Source organism: Brassica rapa, chromosome A05 (assembly GCF_000309985.2).
Source record: "Brassica rapa cultivar Chiifu-401-42 chromosome A05, CAAS_Brap_v3.01, whole genome shotgun sequence".
Lineage (NCBI taxonomy): Eukaryota > Viridiplantae > Streptophyta > Magnoliopsida > Brassicales > Brassicaceae > Brassica > Brassica rapa.
Window position 1 is genome coordinate 19,643,584 of NC_024799.2, and position 20,451 is coordinate 19,664,034.

Here is a 20,451-nt window from a genome sequence, read left to right on the forward strand (position 1 = left end):
AACAACACCATTGCATTTACTTACTTACACCTTTCATTAAAGAGTATAATAAGACCTGTGACTCTAATGTTCCTTCACATTTGAAATATAATACTTCATCTATTTGAAATATAATACTTCATCTGTTTCTTAGGGCATCTCCATTCATACTCCATTTTTTTTCTCTAAAATGGAATAAAAGCGAATATGGAGTAAAAAATGCTCCAACCCAATTTTATATCTCACTCCATAATGAAATTTACTCCATAAATAGAGTAATCTATTTTTTGTTTGTTCATCACTCTATTATGGAGTAGAAAATGGAGTAGGGTTGAAGTAATTTTACTCTATTTTCACTTTTACTCCATTTTAGAGGAAAAAATGGAGTTATACATTAGAGATGCTCTTAATGTTACATATTCTACCTTATTTATACATTTTAATAAAACATATTAAATTTGCATAATTTTTTGTGTTTATTTTTGTTCCACAATTTTAAGCCAATGAAAATTCAGTAAGTGCAATTAAATTTTTTAAAATTTACAATTAGTTAATAAAACATGTCTTGAAAATATAAAAAATAGATCTTTTTAAAACAATTTTTTTTTCTAGAATATGTATTATTAAGAAACAGAGAGAGTATAATTTTGATCAGCTAAAGATTATGTTAAGAGACAAATATGCTTTTTTGTTCTTCATAAGTTCGCACTTCGTTTACTAATGATATATTTGCTTAATTAAACGAATCATTTCGTGTTTACTTTCTTTGCACTTGAGAACATATCAATCATAGACTTGCCTTTAGAGGCTAATCATCTCAATTCACTGTAATGTAAGAATCTATACGACACAGTTACAAAAAAAAAAAATATATATATATATATACGACTCTAGCCATTAAGCCCTTTAATATTATTTTTAGAAAAATTCTTGGGTTCACCAAGGGGGTGGGTGAACCTCTAGATTCACCAACTAATAGTGTTTGAGTATTTGATATTTGATATCTTTTAGAAAAGGAAACAATATTGAATTTTCAAATAAGATTATATTTTTAAAAGAAAACAATAAAAATACGTAAAAATAGTTACAAAAATAAATAAATAAATATTGTTAAACCGTTAGCAAAATACTAAATCCTATACCCTAAATCCTAAACTCCAAACCCTAAATTATAAACCTTAAATCTTGGATAAATCGTAAACCATTAGAAAATTTTAAACCCTAAATCATGCATTAAAAACTAAATTTTAATAACACTAAACCCTAAATCCTAATCACCAAACCCTAAACTCTTGGATAAACCCTGAACCCTTGGATAAATCATAAACTGTAAATCAAAAATATTTAAAATTAAACTCTAGAGTATATGATTTATCCAAGGGTTCAGAGTTTACCCAAGGGTTTAGAGTTTAGTGATTAGGATTTAGGGTTTAGTGTTATTAAAATTTAGTTTTTAATGTATGATTTAGGGTTTAAGATTTTCAAACGTTTAGAGTTTATCCAAAGTTTAAGGTTTAGGGTTTAAGATTTAGAGTATAGGGTTTAGTATTTTGCTGAAGACTTAAAATTATTTATTTATTTATTTATTTTTTGTAATTATTTTTATGTATTTTTATTGTTTTATTTAAAAAAGATAATCTTATTTGGAAATTCAATGTTGTTTTCTTTTTTAAAAGATATCAAATATCAAATACTCAAACACTTGGTTAGTGAACCTAGAGTTTGAACCCAAGAATTACTCTTATTTTTATTAACATTATTGTAATTGGACCATTATCTCAACGCTATATTTACATGTATATAAATATGCGTGCCATTGATCTATCTCCTTCTTTATATATACGCATTTACTAATGAATTGAAATACTATATAGTATGCTAGTGTAGTCTGTAGATATACATCAATACATGCATGCATGCCCTTTATAAACGTTGCCCATATTAAAGACATCCATTAAATGAATTTAGTTGTTTGGTGACTGTAGAGCTTATATACTCTTTTTATCTTTTTGTTTTTCCTACTCGTTATTATTCACTCCCACCAACAAAAGAGAAACTAGAAGAAACAAATAAAACTAGATCGTGTAAGAGAGAGAGAGAGAGAGAGAGAGAGAGAGAGAGAGAGAGAGAGAGAGAGAGAGAGAGAGAGAGAGAGAGAGAGAGAGAGAGAGAGAGAGAGAGAGAGAGCATAGAAACTATGGAACTAGAGGGCTCGAGTAGTTGCCCGAGGCCGCTACCGTCAAAGGCGGAGATGAGCCGTGGAGCGTATTTGGCATGGGAAGACTTAACGGTAGTTATACCCAACTTCAGTGATGGTCCGACCCGAAGGTTGCTACAGAGGCTAAACGGGTATGCTGAACCAGGTCGGATCATGGCTATAATGGGTCCTTCTGGATCCGGAAAGTCCACTCTTCTTGACTCTCTTGCAGGTCAGTTTCTTCTAACATTCAACTCCATGCATCACACATTCCGACTGACATACCTATCTTGGCAATTTTTATATTATTGGTATTTTTAGCTATTACTACTATATTGATAAATATTGTAATAGTGTCATTGACTTAGTTTAATTTTTTTTTTTTTGAACAAAAGGCTAAACTGAGTTTAATTTTCTGTCGTAATGTTATCCGGAAATTGCCAAAATGGAATATAAAAGATTTGTAAATATAAAAGATTTGTAAATATAAAAGATTTGTAAATCTATGTATATATATATGTTACTTTTTACTAATTACACCTTGGTTTATCAACATCATCATAGATCATACATTAAGCGATTTTATACCGAAATTAAAGCTGATTTATTGGACAACTATATCTACATACAGTATTTATAAACATCCGCTGCATGCAAAGAAAGTAGACAGAACACTGCACTGCCTCATAAATGCAAAACTTATTACTGGGGCTAGCATTTCTTATTCATTATCTCTTTAGTTATGATATTTATCTCCATTTTTACAGCCCAATACAAAAATATATAAAAAACAGTGAAAATAGTAGTATTGTTTTTGTTTTTTTTTTTCTCTCTATAAGATGAAGTTCTCATCGACTGTTAAGAAAATAATTCTCGAGTTATCTACAGGTAGACTCGCAAGAAACGTGATCATGACCGGTAATCTTCTATTGAACGGCAAGAAAGCCAGACTAGACTATGGTCTCGTAGTAAGTTTCCTCGTTCAATATTTCATCTCACATTTGACATTCTATAACAAGCAACTAACTTGTTAGATAATTAGGATTGTCCTTTTGGTCGATAAACGTTATCTTTTCATTTGTGGTAACATATTTTAGACAGATCCAACCTAAGTAGATAGTGGTGAAAGGTTAAAGTCTATAGTTATTTTGAATATTTTGTGTGAATAATATAAGGTCAATTAAAATAGGGACTTAAAAATATAAAGTACAGCCCAACTTAATCAACAACTTTTAGATTTACTCTCATTTGATCTTAATGGAAAAGTAAATGTTGAAAGTTGTCTGCATTGATCTTAAAATATATGGATAACGTGAATATATGTATATAGGCATATGTAACACAAGAGGACATATTGCTCGGAACACTAACAGTGAGGGAGACAATAACATATTCAGCCCGATTGAGGCTTCCAAGTGATATGTCTAACGAGGAAGTGAGTGACATTGTGGAAGGCACAATCATGGAGCTTGGTCTTCAAGACTGCGCAGACAGAGCCATTGGAAACTGGCACGCTAGGGGAGTTAGTGGCGGCGAACGGAAACGTGTCAGCATCGCTTTAGAGATCTTAACCCGCCCTCAGATCCTCTTTCTCGACGAACCCACCAGCGGTTTGGATAGTGCTTCTGCGTTTTTCGTGATTCAGACACTTAGAAACATCGCAAGAGATGGCAGAACCGTTATTTCATCGATTCATCAGCCTAGCAGTGAGGTGTTTGCACTTTTTGATGATCTTTTCTTGCTCTCGAGTGGTGAGTCTGTCTACTTTGGTGAAGCCAAGTCTGCTGTTGAGGTGAACTATAAACTCTTGCTTTACTTGTAGTACAAGAAACCCTGAAGTTTCGTTTATCTTACGTTATCTTGATGGAGAAAACTCTGTTTTGTTTTGTTTTTTTTGCTTATTTGAAATATAGTTCTTTGCTGAATCGGGCTTTCCATGTCCCAAGAAGAGGAATCCTTCTGATCACTTCCTGCGATGTATAAACTCAGACTTCGATACAGTCACAGCTACGCTCAAAGGATCTCAAAGAATTCAGGAAACACCAGCTACATCAGATCCACTGATGAATCTAGCAACACCTGTGATCAGAGCAAGGCTTGTTGAGAACTACCGGCGTTCAAAGTATGCGAAGTCCGCAAAATCAAGAATCCAAGAACTATCTAACATCGTAAGTTTTAACTCTTTGTGCATTCCATAGTCAAGTTAACTCATGAGCTGGTCATGTTAACGTTTTCTTTCTTTTTCCTCCCAGGATGGGAGTGAGATGGAAGTGAGAAGAGGAAGTGAAGCAAGCTGGTGGAGACAACTTAGAACATTAACAGCAAGATCATTCATAAACATGTGTCGCGATGTAGGTTACTACTGGACAAGAATAGTAAGCTACATTGTTGTTTCTATAAGCGTAGGGACGATATTCTACGACGTGGGATATAGCTACACATCAATCTTAGCCAGGGTCTCTTGTGGTGGATTCATCACTGGTTTCATGACGTTCATGTCCATTGGAGGCTTCCCTTCTTTCCTTGAAGAAATGAAGGTAAAAATAATAAACCCTAATTATATTTCACAAATCTTGATTTGCTATATCAATGAAAATCAAGACCGGTTATAGCCAAGTGAAAGATTGTTTTAAGGCCTCCAAAATTTTCTTGAGTCAATATTAATTGTTAAAATATATTTTTGCTACATAGTTTATAGTCTCCAAAATCTTAGGGCCGGCCTCTGATGAAAATGCGATTTTGTCATGTTGTAGGTGTTCTATAAAGAGAGGATGAGTGGTTACTATGGAGTTTCGGTTTATATCCTCTCAAACTACATCTCGTCTTTCCCGTTCTTAGTTTCTCTCTCGGTTATAACGGGAACTATTACTTACAACTTGGTGAAGTTTCGTCCCGGGTTCTCGCATTACGCTTTCTTCTGTCTCAACATCTTCTTCTCAGTCTCTGTGATAGAGAGTCTCATGATGGTTGTGGCTTCTCTTGTTCCAAACTTCTTGATGGGTCTTGTTACTGGAGCTGGTCTCATTGTAAGAACGAAGCAACCCTTTTTTTTCTTCTCATAAAATCCTAAAGTTTATAAAAGACTTAAGTGTGATTTTCTATGTTATGTTTTGGTAAGGGAATCATCATGATGACTTCTGGATTCTTCCGTCTGCTTCCTGATCTTCCCAAGATATTTTGGCGTTACCCGGTTTCATACATAAGCTATGGATCTTGGGCTATCCAGGTAAAGTGAAGAGAGTAATGTTTCAAGAACATATTAAAAAACGTTTTCAGGTTACTGAAAAGATTATAAATAGAGGTTGTTAAACTTGAGAAACATTTGGGATGTTGCAGGGAGGTTACAAGAACGATTTTCTTGGACTAGAGTTCGAGCCTTTATTCCCGGGTGAGCCGAAAATGACAGGAGAAGAAGTGATAAACAAGATATTTAGAGTGAAGGTGACACATTCAAAATGGTGGGACTTGGCTGCGGTAGTAGGAATCCTTGTGTGTTATAGGCTTCTCTTCTTCGTGGTCTTAAAGCTAAAGGAGAGAGCAGGACCAGCTCTAAAGGCGATTCAGGCAAAAAGAACGATGAGGAATCTTGACAGGAGACCTTCTTTCAAGAGAATGCCGTCTCTGTCTTTGTCATTGTCGTCAATGTCTTCAAGGAGACATCAGCCTTTCCGTTCACTTTCTTCTCAAGAAGGCCTCAACTCTCCAGCCCACTACTAAAAAGGCTTATGTAATGTGTAATTTTACTTTGTTCTGCATGTAACTTTTCATCATGATCTCATAATCTGCTCTATAATTGTCAGTATTGGAGAATAAAAAGCAAGTTGTACTGTAGTACCCAAGTTTTTATTATTATAATTAAACCCTCCCCAAGTGGAAACCAAAGGCAACCCAAATGTTCCTCTACTGAAACTTCATTTCAAGTCCAGGCTTTTATGTAACACAAGGAAGAATATTAATAAGAAAATATGGATCGTTCGAACTTATGAATACGAAAATACTATAAGGATCATTCGTAATAAAAAATACTATAAGGATCATTTAAACTTTTGAATATCAAAATACGCAAACTCAAGTAAATTAATATGGAAAAAAGAAAGATTAGGTCAATGTAAATGGAAACAACATTCAAAGAAATTTTATTATATAGTTTACTAATCTTTGTTGAATTAGTAGAAAACTGGCTCGTCCTTTATAATAACAATGTCAAACGTAAAGGTAGCTTTCTCTCTGGAAGACTTTGAATCAGTTATCGACTTGACCCAAATTGTGACCGGTCTTCAAAGAAAGCCAAGGACTATCAAACATTTCTAAATATTCGTACGATATAATTTCAAAATTAAGCTTTTGTATAAGAGTCATGTCCAATACAGTATTAAACAGTTCCTCACAAAGGGAGGGCTGGAATTAAATGGAAGTACGGAACGCAAAAATATCATGAGAACAGGCAGAGATAAATTGACCGAGACTCAGTCTACCGGTAATTAGTTAACATCTATGAAGTGTGTACATTTTATTTTGTTACTAGTATTATTCTCGTGCTGCGCACGAATCAAATTTATTGTATTTTAAATTATTTTATCATAATTTTCAATCAAAATAAATGAGTATTTTAATCAAAAATTATATATACATGAAAGTATTGCTTCCACAATATCAGCACACAGGGTTTCATACTGAAAATCTGATATTTTTAAAATTAAAATATCAAAGAAAAAGTATTAGTATTCTTTATAAATGATACTTCATATAAAAGTAAATCCATAATGATACTTACAATATGTTTATATCATATATTAATAGTTTTATGAGTTACTTGAAAGCTAATATTGGGTTTCTTACTTTATTTTCAGTATCAAATATGTTTGAGAACTGCAAATAATTTATCTAACTATTTGAGCTACTGCTTTGTGATATTCATGTGTTAATTAAAGTTCTGAAGTTAGGTATATATGTTTGAAAATCAAGATATTAATAATTAAGCACCTAGTCTTTAGATATTTTTCATCTTCTATGATTAGGTTTATACACTTCTGTTTATTACAATAATATTTGAGTTTATGCTGAATCTTAAAGAACTAATTGAGCTGTCTAAAATTAAAAAAAAATTATGTTCCAAAGTTATTTAACTTACTGTTTGAAATATCATTTAGGGCTGTCTTGATACAACTTTTGAAGAAGATGCAAAAGCGCTTGCAGTGCTTGAGAAGATATTTTCTGCATTTCACATCAAAGCAAAAATGATAGGAGAGTAGGAAAATTAAGAATGATATGATGTTTTTAATATACAATTGTTTACCAATGCAGTAAACTGAATTTTTCTCTCAGTGTTGCAATTTGAATGCTGCTCCGTTTATATTCTTTTCCGGATCTTGAATATTCATATTGGTCGCTGAAACCAAACATACAAATTAGTTGATTTACGTTAATTAAAAATACAATGACACAAAATTATTTTACATATCCTTTGTAATTTTGACGTAGTGTTGCTTTCCATGCATATTGGAGCATGTTTTTTTTTGTTTTGAAAATGGAGCATGTCGAAGAACTATCGGTAGAATTTGCGAGTTTGTTTTCTATAGCACATTGAAAAATGCATGATTAGTTTCTGCACAATTTTAAATTTATTTGAATTTGATTATGAAAATAAAATCGTTTACCTTTGCCATAGATTGTGGTTGACTTCTGATGTTGTTGTCTCCTTCTCCCTGGTTATTTTATTAGGATTTGGAATCTTCATTGTTGAAACTTTGCAATGAGACCAACACGGACGTTAAAATGAAGTTTGTACTTGTTACAAATGTGTCAGAGACAATTTAATAACAAAGATTTGAAAACATAATTGGAAACGTGTGAAGAAAATAGACAAATGGATACTTTTGTTTGTGATGAAGAAGATATAAACAGTTTTTTTTGTTGCTTCGTTTAAAAAAAAACAGTTTTTTGGCTAAAAAACAGAAACGGTTGTTAAATCGAATGTTGTAACTTCCATGAACAGAAAGTAGAATACGTGGGTTTGGCAAAAAATTTAATTGATTTTTTTTTTAAAAAAAAAGTTGCCACATGTCAGTATTTTCAAATATGTTTGAGAACTGCAAATAATTTATCTAACTATTTGAGCTACTGCTTTGTGATATTCATGTGTTAATTAAAGTTCTGAAGTTAGGTATATATGTTTGAAAATCAAGATATTAATAATTAAGCACCTAGTCTTTAGATATTTTTCATCTTCTATGATTAGGTTTATACACTTCTGTTTATTACAATAATATTTGAGTTTATGCTGAATCTTAAAGAACTAATTGAGCTGTCTAAAATTAAAAAAAAATTATGTTCCAAAGTTATTTAACTTACTGTTTGAAATATCATTTAGGGCTGTCTTGATACAACTTTTGAAGAAGATGCAAAAGCGCTTGCAGTGCTTGAGAAGATATTTTCTGCATTTCACATCAAAGCAAAAATGATAGGAGAGTAGGAAAATTAAGAATGATATGATGTTTTTAATATACAATTGTTTACCAATGCAGTAAACTGAATTTTTCTCTCAGTGTTGCAATTTGAATGCTGCTCCGTTTATATTCTTTTCCGGATCTTGAATATTCATATTGGTCGCTGAAACCAAACATACAAATTAGTTGATTTACGTTAATTAAAATACAATGACACAAAATTATTTTACATATCCTTTGTAATTTTGACGTAGTGTTGCTTTCCATGCATATTGGAGCATGTTTTTTTTTGTTTTGAAAATGGAGCATGTCGAAGAACTATCGGTAGAATTTGCGAGTTTGTTTTCTATAGCACATTGAAAAATGCATGATTAGTTTCTGCACAATTTTAAATTTATTTGAATTTGATTATGAAAATAAAATCGTTTACCTTTGCCATAGATTGTGGTTGACTTCTGATGTTGTTGTCTCCTTCTCCCTGGTTATTTTATTAGGATTTGGAATCTTCATTGTTGAAACTTTGCAATGAGACCAACACGGACGTTAAAATGAAGTTTGTACTTGTTACAAATGTGTCAGAGACAATTTAATAACAAAGATTTGAAAACATAATTGGAAACGTGTGAAGAAAATAGACAAATGGATACTTTTGTTTGTGATGAAGAAGATATAAACAGTTGTTTTTGTTGCTTCGTTTAAAAAAAAACAGTTTTTTGGCTAAAAAACAGAAACGGTTGTTAAATCGAATGTTGTAACTTCCATGAACAGAAAGTAGAATACGTGGGTTTGGCAAAAAATTTAATTGATTTTTTTTTTAAAAAAAAAGTTGCCACATGTCAGTATTTGATTCGCCAGACGACTTGCGCTTTAGTATATAAAGGATGATACATGTGCTAAGATGATTAAATGTTAAGATACTTCTGAAGTTATGGATAAACATGCCATTTACAAATTTGTTGATTCGTATGCGAGAAGTAAACACAGTGTGAATTAATCTTTTTTTTTCTTCAAGAAACACAATATGAAACATAATGGTGATTACACATTATTCCAGGTTCAACAACTCTTGCTACCACAGAAGGTAGAAAACCTTTGATATATATACACACAAAGACAATGTTAAAAAATACAAAAAGACAATTGAAGAAGATGAGGTCTATATACCAATTACCAACTTTGAGCTAATAGACTCAAAACTCTATAAAAATCTTCTGACCTTTTACTTTTGAGACAAGACAAAAAAGGCAAAATATTCGTCAAAAGTAGATTTTGCTGACTTATTCTCATTTGTTTTCGGAATATATGAACATATCTAAGCTTCTTTATGTGACCAAATTAAATTAGACAGTAAGTAGTATTTGAATCGTTAGTTAAAGTACGAAAAATAATTCACATGCAACTAGAAGGGAATATCGTAAATTCGTAATCAATAAATTCGCTAAAATGTAAACTTTCTCATAGAGACAATGAAAGGTATATACGACATATTTGTTGTTACGAAATTCAGAGGGACTTTTGAAATTCAAAAATACTATAGTATTTGTTAGCAAAACAGAAAAAATATAGTATTAAGACGAGTCTTTAGGAAAAATAACATCAAACAAAAAGGGGATTAAAAAGTCAAGCTGATTGAATATTTACATGGTTGACAAAAAAAAAAAAAGAATATTTACATGATACAGAAAATTGCCGTCCAAGTCCAAAAACTCCATTTTGCTAAAAATCAGCTTTTCAAAAATCAAATCTTAAAACATTTATTGGAGTCATGGTTTACATATATGCACGTGTCCTAATTTTGACGCACTAGAAGCGTGTACTTATATGTAGTGGGAAAACCCGACGACCGAACACCGCAGTGACATTGAAATATAAAAGTCCTCTAAAGCAGCCACGCGTTGTTAGGAGCCCCACGTACATATGTTATTATGGTCACTACAAGAAAACGTAAGTTTAACGAGAAGAATTAACGAGGAAAAACAATTCTCGTAAAAGTACGTTGATTTTGCGAGGAAAGTACGTGAAAAAAGAAAAGTATCGTTATTTCGTCGTAAGGTCACGACAAAACATTTTCGTCGTAAAGACGATGTAAATTGGCATGACTTTTACGAGGAAACACTATTTCCTCGTAAATACGACGTAAACTTCGCGAGTTCTTTACGACGAAATATTTTACGTGTACTTAACGAGAAAATTTTGAATCCACCAACTTGGTAGGTGGTTCACGTTTTTTTTTTTGCCATCCAATTAATTTTCGTCGTAATTTCATAGGAAAATTACAACTACCAGATTCGAAATTTCCTATAAATATGGATGTTTCAACATCATTTTAAACACACCAACAACAAAAAACTTGAAACAAAAAAAAAATGGCTGGCTCTGGGACTATTTACGAGTTGCGGAATTGGATATATATGCATAAAGATGCTAACGGGAGAGTGACGAAAGAATACCTTGCGGGGCTGGAGACATTTATGCATCAAGCAGATTCAACACCGCTCGCCCAAGAAAGTGGTAAGATGTTCTGTCCTTGTCGGGAATGCAACAATTCGAAATTGGCTAACCGTGAAAATGTTTGGAAGCATTTAATAAATAGAGGTTTCACGCCAAATTACTATATCTGGTTTCAACATGGAGAATGTTTTAATTATGATCAGAATGAAGCTAGTAGTAGTAATAGCAATTTTCAGGAAGAACCGGTTAATCATCATTTGCATAATGAACATAGTTACCATCAGGAGGAGATGGTATATTATGATAGGGTTCATGATATGGTAGCTGATGCATTCGTAGCTCATGATGAAGATGAAGAACCTAATATAGATGCAAAAAAGTTTTACGGAATGTTAAACGCGGCGAATCAACCACTTTACAGTGGTTGTAGAGAAGGTCTCTCTAAATTATCGTTGGCTGCTAGAATGATGAATATTAAAACTGATCACAATCTACCTGAAAGTTGCATGAACGAATGGGCGAACTTGTTTTATGAGTATTTGCCGGAAGACAATGTATCTACTGATTCTTATTATGAGATTCAGAAATTGGTTTATAGTCTTGGTTGCCTTCGGAGATGATAGATGTTTGCATCGACAACTGCATGATCTATTGAAGAGATGATGAGAAGCTAGAAGAATGTCGATTCTGCAAGAAGCCACGATTCAAGCCGCAAGGACGGGAACATAATAAGGTACCGTACCAAAGGATGTGGTACCTACCAATTACAGACATATTGAAAAGATTGTATCAATCAGAGCAGACTGCTGGAAAGATGAGATGGCATGCCGAGCATACTCAGACGGATGGTGAGATGACTCATCCATCAGATGCAAGAGCCTGGAAACATTTCAACAAAGTACATCCGGATTTCGCTAGCAATAGCTGGAATGTGTATCTCGGATTATGCACAGATGGATTTAGTCCGTTCGGAATGTCAGGGAGACAATATTCATTGTGGCCAGTCTTTCTTACGCCATACAACCTGCCACCGGAGATGTGCATGCAACGGGAGTTGCTATTCTTGACCATATTGATACCTGGTCCGAACCATCCAAAAAGGTCCATGGATGTTTTCCTACAACCACTGATAAAAGAGTTGAAGGATTTGTGGTCAACAGGGGTGAGGACGTACGACTGTTCAACGAAGACGAATTTTACGATGCGAGCTATGCTTTTGTGGACCATAAGTGACTTTCCTGCCTATGGGATGTTGTCTGGATGGACTACACATGGGAGATTAGCTTGTCCATATTGTAATGGAACGACAGATGCGTTTCAACTGAAGAATGGTAGGAAGACAAGTTGGTTTGATTGTCATCGTCGATTTCTTCCCATTGGCCATCCTTACCGAAGAAACAAGAATTTGTTTAGGCACAAAAGGCTTGTGAGAGACACTCCTCCACCATATCTAACTGGAGAACAAATTGAAGCGCAAATCGACTACTACGGAGCTTACGAAACAGTTCGTTGGGGTGGTAATTGGCATGTCCCTCGTAATATGCCTGATTCTTACGGTGTTCATCACAACTGGCACAAGAAGAGTATATTTTGAGAGTTGCCATATTGGAAGGATCTTCTTCTGCGCCACAACCTCGATGTGATGCATACAGAGAATAATTTCTTTGAGAACAACATGAATACAATATTGAATGTCCCAGGGAAGACAAAAGACAACATAAAATCGAGGTTGGACTTGCCGGATATTTGCTCAAGAAGCGAGTTACATATTAAAAGCAATGGACAAGTTCCCGTTCTGATATTCAGACTGTCTTCAGAAAAAAAGTTGGTGTTGTTCAACTGGGTGGCATCAGAAGTGAAGTTCCCCGATGGGTATGTTTCAAATCTCTCTAGATGTGTTGAAAAGGGTCAAAAGTTCTCTGGGATGAAGAGTCGTGATTGTCATGTCTTTATGCAACGACTACTGCCCTTTGCATTTGCGGAGCTACTTCCAACAAACGTACATGAAGCACTTGCAGGTACGTAGTGTATTATATCACAATAATTTTATAACGGCCTAGTTTACAAAATAATATATGACTAACAATGTGTTTAATTGTTTTGGGAGTATAAAAGGCATTGGAGCATTTTTCAGGGATCTGAGCACACGCACTCTTAAAGAAGAAGTTGTGGAACAACTTCAGGAGAACATTCTCATCTTATTGTGCAACTTGGAGAAGATATTTCCTCCTGGATTTTTTGACGTGATAGAGCATCTAGCTGTCCACCTCCCATATGAAGCATTGCTTCGTGGACCTGTACATTACGGATGGATGTATCAGCATGAGCGAGCCATGAAATATTTGAAGGGAAAAGCAAAGAACCTCGCCAAAGTTGAAGGTTCTATCATTGCTGGAAGTTTGACGGAAGAAGTTTCTCACTTCACATCGTACTACTTTTCGTCAAAAGTACGTACCCGGAGAAGAGCTCCAAGAAGATATGATGATGGTGGGGTTGTGCCAACATATGCAGTTGCTGGTGTTCCAGACATCTTTAGCCAGATTGGACGACTCGGTGGGAAGTCTAAAGAGGTTTGGTGGTCGAGTGAACAAGACGCTCATAGTGCACACACCTATATGACGACGATGCAGATTATCCTAAGTGGTTACACGAAGTAATTCAATCTCCACTTGTAAAGGTCACCACATCACAGATGTATTTCACACGAGGCTATACTTTTCACACATATGAGTATGGTAGACAGCGGGCGACCAGTAACTATGGAATATGTGTGAAAGGGGAAACAGATTTCTACGGGATCTTGACGGAGATTAATGAAGTCGAATTACCAGGGATACTGAAGCTGAAATGCGTCCTCTTCAAATGTGAATGGTTCGATCCCGTCGTCAACAGAGGTGTTCGGTCTAACAAATTTGGTGTAGTTGATGTCAACGGTGACCGACAGTACAACAAATTCGAGCCTTTCATCTTAGCTTCACAAGCAGACCAAGTTAGCTTCCTTCCATACCCTCGGATGAGAGATTCGGGTATAAATTGGTTAGCAGTGATCAAAGTTACACCTCGAGGACGAATCATCAGTGGAGAAGAACCACCATTGCAAGAAGAACAGATAAATGAAATCGAGGAACCTGAACAAGAAATTGATGACATCCTTCTCATTGATCCGCATAATCACGAATACGAAAATCTTACCGATGATGCCACAGACGAAGCTGTAGAAGACAAGTTTAATGAAAATGATGATATTTCTAGTGATGACGAGAATGTCGATGTATCTGATTGATGTATTTGATTTTGTGTAGTTTGTTTTATGAATAAGGTAATGTGAGAGTTTGTTTTATGAATATGGTAATGTGGGAGTTTGTTTTATGAATAAGAAAATGTGGGAGTTTGTTTTATAAATAAGTAAATGTGGGAATTGTGGTTTGGAATGGAAATAAAGATGGGGTTTGGAATATATGAAGTAGAAGATAAGGAATATGGGGTTTTGGGGTTTGGGGTTTCGGATTTTAGGGATTTAAACGTACTACTCGTTAATTCCTCGTAAGTTGACGTCGAACTTACGACGTAATCCTCGTTTATTCCACGTAGGACAGAATCGTCGTAAAGGACTTGTTAGGTAACGTGGAAATAACGACGAAATTAAAAAAAATAAAGAAATCGAAACCCGTTAATTCCACGTAGGACGGAATCGTCGTAAACACCTCGTAACATAAATAGTCGTAAATATCCCGTATAGTGAATGACAAACGAGGCACTCTTTAATTCCATGTAGGACAGAATCGTCGTAAACACCTCGTAACACAAATCGTCGTAAACACCTCGTAGAGAAAAAACTAGAAAAAAAAGAAAAAGAAGAGAGATACCAGATTTACATGTGGCAAGACTTCCAGCAATTATAATACTTAAGTCTCGCCCACATAAATTCTAATATCTTCTTTTCTTCTTTTTTTTTTCTCAAATATTTATAATTTGAATTGGAATTGATTTGGGAGTATGATGTGAGATAGATAGAATGTGATTTGGGAGTTTGTGTGTGGGTTGAGAAGGAGAGTTACGGGTATATTTATAGGGAAGCTTTCCACGGTAATTCCACGTAAGCTAAATCGTCGTAACTTCCTCGTATCTAATAACACGGGCCTTTGTCATTCTTCGTAAATTCCTCGTAGAATAAAACGCGGGCCTTTGTAGTCTGTCGTTGTTTCGTCGTAAAAAAAAACACGGGCCTCTGTAATTCATCGTAAACTTACGAGGAATTTGCGACGGTATGTAATCTTATATATACCCCCGAGCGCTCACTCTTTCTTTCCTCTCTACTTCCTCTCCATTTCCTCCATGTTTCGTTGCAATGGTAAGCCTCTCTAATTACTCTCTAATTTAGTTAGTTTAGGATAGATTAGGTGGTTAGTATAGAGAATTTAGATAGGTTTACGGATCTTATGTTATTTAGTGTTGATTAGGTGGATAATGTTGGAAAATATACTGTTGACGAAAATTTAAAAAATTAAATTTTTTTCTCAGGTTCGAAAAGGTAGACTTACTGCCCATTACAGAGAGATGTTCGGTGAGCCGGGTAGTCGTTTAGACCCGTCGTCTTTTTCAGCTCCCGGTTCTTCGGGTCAGGAGACTGTCCCCGAGACTCAGTACACTCAGAGAGTCTCTGGGTTTCCTTCTTCTAGTGCACCATCGGTTCCTCATGTGCCTCCCCCGATGGCTCATCCGACGATGCCTCCTTCTGTGCCTCCTCCGATGGCACCTCCGGCGATGCCCGCCGAAATTCATCCCGATTTGATGGTGCCTCCGAGTGCTCCTTACTCGCAGTACACTGTAGAGGACATTCTCCGTCTGCCAGGCAGAGAAGGTTTACCAGTCATCAACCCCGACCGACCGGACGGAACTTTGTGGTACGTTACATTAATTTTTTTTATTCAATTCGTTTAAAATTCTTTTATAACATTAAAAAATAATTTATATTTTAAATTTGTTTTTTTTCCAGGTTTGGGGTTGACAATTGTCTTGCATCGGACGTAACAGACACGATCAAAGGTTACTTCTCCATGGCGCATCCGAACTGGAGTAAGACGCCTCACTACGTCAGAAAGACGTGGTTCAAAATTTACGCTGTAAGTTTCTATTAATTAAATATATATATATACTTTAACTTTTTCATGATTTTTATAAATTTCTTTTTAAAAAACTAATTATTAATTTATATTTTTTTTTCAACAGCAAAAATATCATTGGGCTTTGGGGATCGCTGAGACGGTGAGGAAGAAGTTTGTCGCGAAGGCGAAAGTTCGCTTATTGGACACGGTCTCCAACTGGAAGGGTGACTGGATCGTGAAGGGGTATGAGCGTGGCAAACCCGCTGAGCTCACCACGGATGTGTGGGATGGCCTCATCCGATATTGGCGTCTTCCTGATTCCATTAGAGTCGTCCAGTCTTGCTCTAACTCCCGTAACACGGTCGATGAGCACGGGAACGGGCCGATGCATCACACTACGGGCCAAAAACCCCACGCTGGTGTCCGTTTGGAAATGGTAATTAAATCTTTTATTAAATACAAATTTTTATATATATTTATAAATTTTAATATTCTAACTTTCTAAAATATTTTTTAGGCCAAAGAGACGGGACATTTTCCGTCTCTTGTAAAACTTTACGAGAAGACCCACAAGAACAAGGCGGGCGTATTTCTAGATGGCAAGTCCGAGCAAATCTACAATGACTTGCTTGCTCGGGTTGAAGACCGCCATACCCAGCTGACCCAGCAGTCCACCGATGGATTACCCGTCACCTTATCCACACCTGAAGTGGATAAGATTTACGAGGAGGTAAATTTTTTAAAATTTTAAATTTTTTTATTATTTATTTAATTTTTAACTTTAAATTTTTACTAACAATATTTATTTTTTGTTTTTAAGGTTGTCCCTAAAAAAAGGGACGGACGTTGGGGATTGGTTCCGTCAACGATGTTCCGAGAGCGACATCGTCTTATGGTCAGCAACGGGATGATAAAGTCTCTCAGCTGCGTAGAGAGTCCGAAGAGCTGCGTAGAGAGTCCACTGAGCTGCGTCACGAGTTGACCACGACGCGATCTGCGTTCACAGCTCGTGTGGGTGGACTCGAGGGCTTCTTGGACGTTGTAGCGGCCACAAATCCGGACTGGGAGAACTTTTTGAGGAACATGCGACAACAAAATCCTATTCCAGGCGAGTCAACATCCGACGACACACATGCCGAGGAGGATGTAGCGAGGAGGAGTGATGAATTCTACCGGGCGATTCACGACGACTAGCTCTTAGTTCTTTTTTATTTGATCGGCAGTTCTTGTATTATAAATTCAAAACTTATTTATGTATAAAATATTTTGGTTTTGATTATTTTAGAATTTTAATTTTATTAATAATTTAAATAATTTTAATTAGTTTTTTAATTACAATTTTTTATATTTCTGTAAAATAACGTAACGAAGTAAATTCGTAGCTAATTTTTTGACTTCTTTATGTGGAAGCTTAACGAGGTTTTCACGAGGAAAAGTTTACAAGGAATTAACGTGGAAACTTAACGTGTTTTTTACGAGGAAAACTTTCAAGGTATTTACGTTTATTTTACGAGTATTTACTTTTGAGTTATTTACGTGTGTTTTACGAGGAACACCTTTCGAGGTATTTACGAGGAAATATAGCGACGTCCTTACGTGGAAGCTTTACGTGGTCTTTACGACGAAATAATCTTCTTTGCTTTTACGACGAAATCATTTCCTCGCTACCTTACGACGAATTAGCGAGGATATATGTGTTACGACAAACGTATAACGACGAAACGGGTTTCCTCGCTAATTCCTCGTAACATTGCTTTTACGACGAAATCACGAGGAAAGCCGCCTTCGTAAAACTTGTGTTTTCTTGTAGTGGGTACTCATGGTGTAACCACTACTAATTAACAAATCATCATATGTAAAACGATAAACTGAAATGGACTAGATCAGTTTATGTTCTCTTCATTTATGTTTCTTTTCTAGCTAGTGTGTCACATACTAGAATCGAATTATCTTGAACATATATATCAATTTGAAACTTCTGGGACGTGTGATGTGATATCACTGGTATAAATATAATAATGGTTGGTAAAGTTCTTATTTATATTTTTAATAGATGGTGTTCTTTTTCTGAATATATTATAGATGGTGTTCAAACATGTGAACATCTGAATATTGCAGAGATGATGTTGGTGTTTGATATGTTTCCCCACCAGAACAAGAAACTAATAGTTGTATATATATATATATATATATATATAAATTTAAAAAAAAAACACTATCGAATTCGGTCAGTATATTATATGATCGATTACGTAATGATTAGTTGAAAAGTAATCTGAAAAGATAATGATACAAAATCAAAATCTTAATCATGCGGACGGCATTTAATTCCCAATCAACAAGAAGCATATAATTTAATCGAAATACATGGAAACTTGTATATACTATATAGTTAAAAAAACATATAAGAGCAACAAAAGTTTTTATTCACGTATTATTCAATCACATTTTCTTTTATTTTTATTAGATAGGAGATAGCAACAGCACTGGACTATTCACTAATCATTTATAATCAAGCATAATCTTGTCCACTAGCAGGCCACGCTCAAGAAGATCTTGCAAGTCTCGACATTATCGTAATTTATGATCAAGACTTATAAAAAAAAACAGTCATCAAAGGTTATGACAAAAGTGGAGTTTTATCACTCTCATAAACGCTCAATCTTCTCTCTTCACCAAGAACTTTCAGATTTTCAGATCTACAGCTCCGGCGGTTTCCATAGCGTCGGAGCTGTGCTTTCATGTTTATAAATCTTCTCAGTGTGGTTCTTTTAAGATCCGTATTGTATCTGGGTTTTTTTCGTTTTGTCTCTGTTTCAGTTGTAGTTCTTTAGGTGTTAGAGGAGATCTTTCAGTAGTCTATAAGATGTGGTGTGGTTCATCTCTTCGTCGCTGCCGTGGCTCGCTTGATTGATTTGACCAGATCTGTATCTTTTTCTGGTGTACGGTGCTGGTTGATGCCGCCTCTGATGTGGGTTGCTAATTCTTCCATCAGATTTGGTCAAATCATTGTCGTTTGAGTCGTTTGTGGTCGGCGTTTTGGTCTGTAATGCTCATCTCGTCTTTAGTTTCTGGCTAATCGAAGGAGCTCCTCTTTTGTTTTGTCCGGTCAATACCAGATCTCTTTTGGGTTTCTGTTTGTGCTATTGTCACCGGCTTTTTTCCGGTTTATGTTTCCCCATGGTTGGAGCTGTTGTCTCTGGGAAAAGGTGGTTCACATAACACCATCTTCGCCGGCTTTCGTTTCCAAGAAAAGATTGGAGATTTGGATTCAATCCTTCTTCTACAGTTTGTCTTCGCTGATGGCGGAGATCAGTCGTGCATGCTCTCTGACTCCAGAGGAAGCTCATGCCTTCCGGTCGTGGCGGTGTTCACGTGGTGGGTGGAGCTGCTATTTTCCTCTTTGATTCTTGTGTGGAGCTTAAGGCCTGGTTATATTTAATGTCTTTTCTGTGTTGGGCTTTGTTTGATCTGTTTGTATGATGTTAGTGTTGGCCTTTGTCCATTTTGGACTTAAACCTTTAATAAAATAACAGATGATAAAAAAAAAAAAAGTGGAGTTTTATCACTTATTTAAGGGTCTGACTGGTTCAAACGCAGCAGTTGCGGTTGTCGTTGCGGGAGTTTGTGGATGCGGGCGGTTGCGATTTCTAGCGGTTTTAAGAGATTTGTACGATTGTTACTACGGTTAAAAATTGGTGCGTTTGCGGGTGACTTATGACTGGTTAACTACCAAATGCGGTAACTGTCAAATAATAAATTAACAATATTTATATTTAATATAATTATAAAAATATCAAAAATTATAAAGTTATAATAAATATAAAATTTATATTTAGAAAGTTATAATTTTAAATTTTGAAAATTTATTGAAATTGTTTTTATCATAAAATTTTATAATATTAATTAAAATATAATAAATATATTTAAATATTTTCATAATTTCAATTTTAAATTTTTTATTAAATATTTTTACTTTTGTATATATATTGTTTTAAAAAAAAAAAAAAATTTTTTATCCTCCCGCAACCGCCCGCAACCGCAAACGCTAGCTGGAGCCAGCTTTTGAATTTATGAGATTCAGAGCGGTTTGAAGCGGTTTAGAGCGATTTGAGTGATTGTTGCAAACCACCGATAACCGCTACCAACCGCAAAAGCTGCGTTTGCGGGTGGTAGCGGAAAAACCAGTCGCCCCCTAAATATTTACCTGATCTAATAACCAGATGGGAAGAAAAAGATAGAGAGAGAGGGTAAGGGTAAAAATGTAAAAACA

The 20,451-nt window shown here is 35.2% G+C and overlaps 1 protein-coding gene and 1 long non-coding RNA gene across 3 annotated transcripts; one reads left to right on the plus strand and one right to left on the minus strand.

The window, feature by feature from the left end:
• Positions 1–1,743: 1,743 nt before the first annotated feature.
• Positions 1,744–6,007, plus strand: LOC103869210 (ABC transporter G family member 15). Of its 2 annotated transcripts, XM_033292157.1 has the most exons (9): positions 1,744–2,066; positions 2,147–2,408; positions 3,065–3,144; positions 3,507–3,968; positions 4,090–4,344; positions 4,429–4,713; positions 4,930–5,202; positions 5,295–5,402; positions 5,513–5,893. In XM_033292157.1, the coding sequence occupies exons 2-9, from the start codon at positions 2,177–2,179 to the stop codon at positions 5,891–5,893; spliced, it is 2,076 nt and encodes a 691-aa protein (XP_033148048.1). In that variant the 5' UTR covers positions 1,744–2,066; positions 2,147–2,176. The 2 variants fall into 2 exon arrangements, with proteins under 2 accessions (XP_033148048.1, XP_009145524.1); XM_009147276.3 differs by lacking the exon at positions 1,744–2,066 and having other exon boundaries at positions 2,177–2,408; positions 5,513–6,007.
• Positions 6,008–7,303: 1,296 nt separating this feature from the next.
• On the minus strand, positions 7,304–8,822 carry LOC117134194. The gene is made up of 2 exons (XR_004458383.1): positions 8,693–8,822; positions 7,304–8,610 (listed from the first exon to the last, which is right to left on the minus strand). It is a non-coding gene; the product is annotated as an uncharacterized LOC117134194 (long non-coding RNA).
• Positions 8,823–20,451: the final 11,629 nt, after the last annotated feature.

Bases quoted from the DNA above. Each gene is read 5' to 3' on its own strand.
- LOC103869210 (XM_033292157.1), top strand. From the start codon at position 2,177: ATGGAACTAGAGGGCTCGAGTAGTTGCCCGAGGCCGCTACCGTCAAAG. The intron at 3,969-4,089 runs GTGAACTATAAA...TTTGAAATATAG, and splicing joins AAGCCAAGTCTGCTGTTGAG to TTCTTTGCTGAATCGGGCTT. The intron at 4,345-4,428 runs GTAAGTTTTAAC...TTTTCCTCCCAG, and splicing joins TCCAAGAACTATCTAACATC to GATGGGAGTGAGATGGAAGT.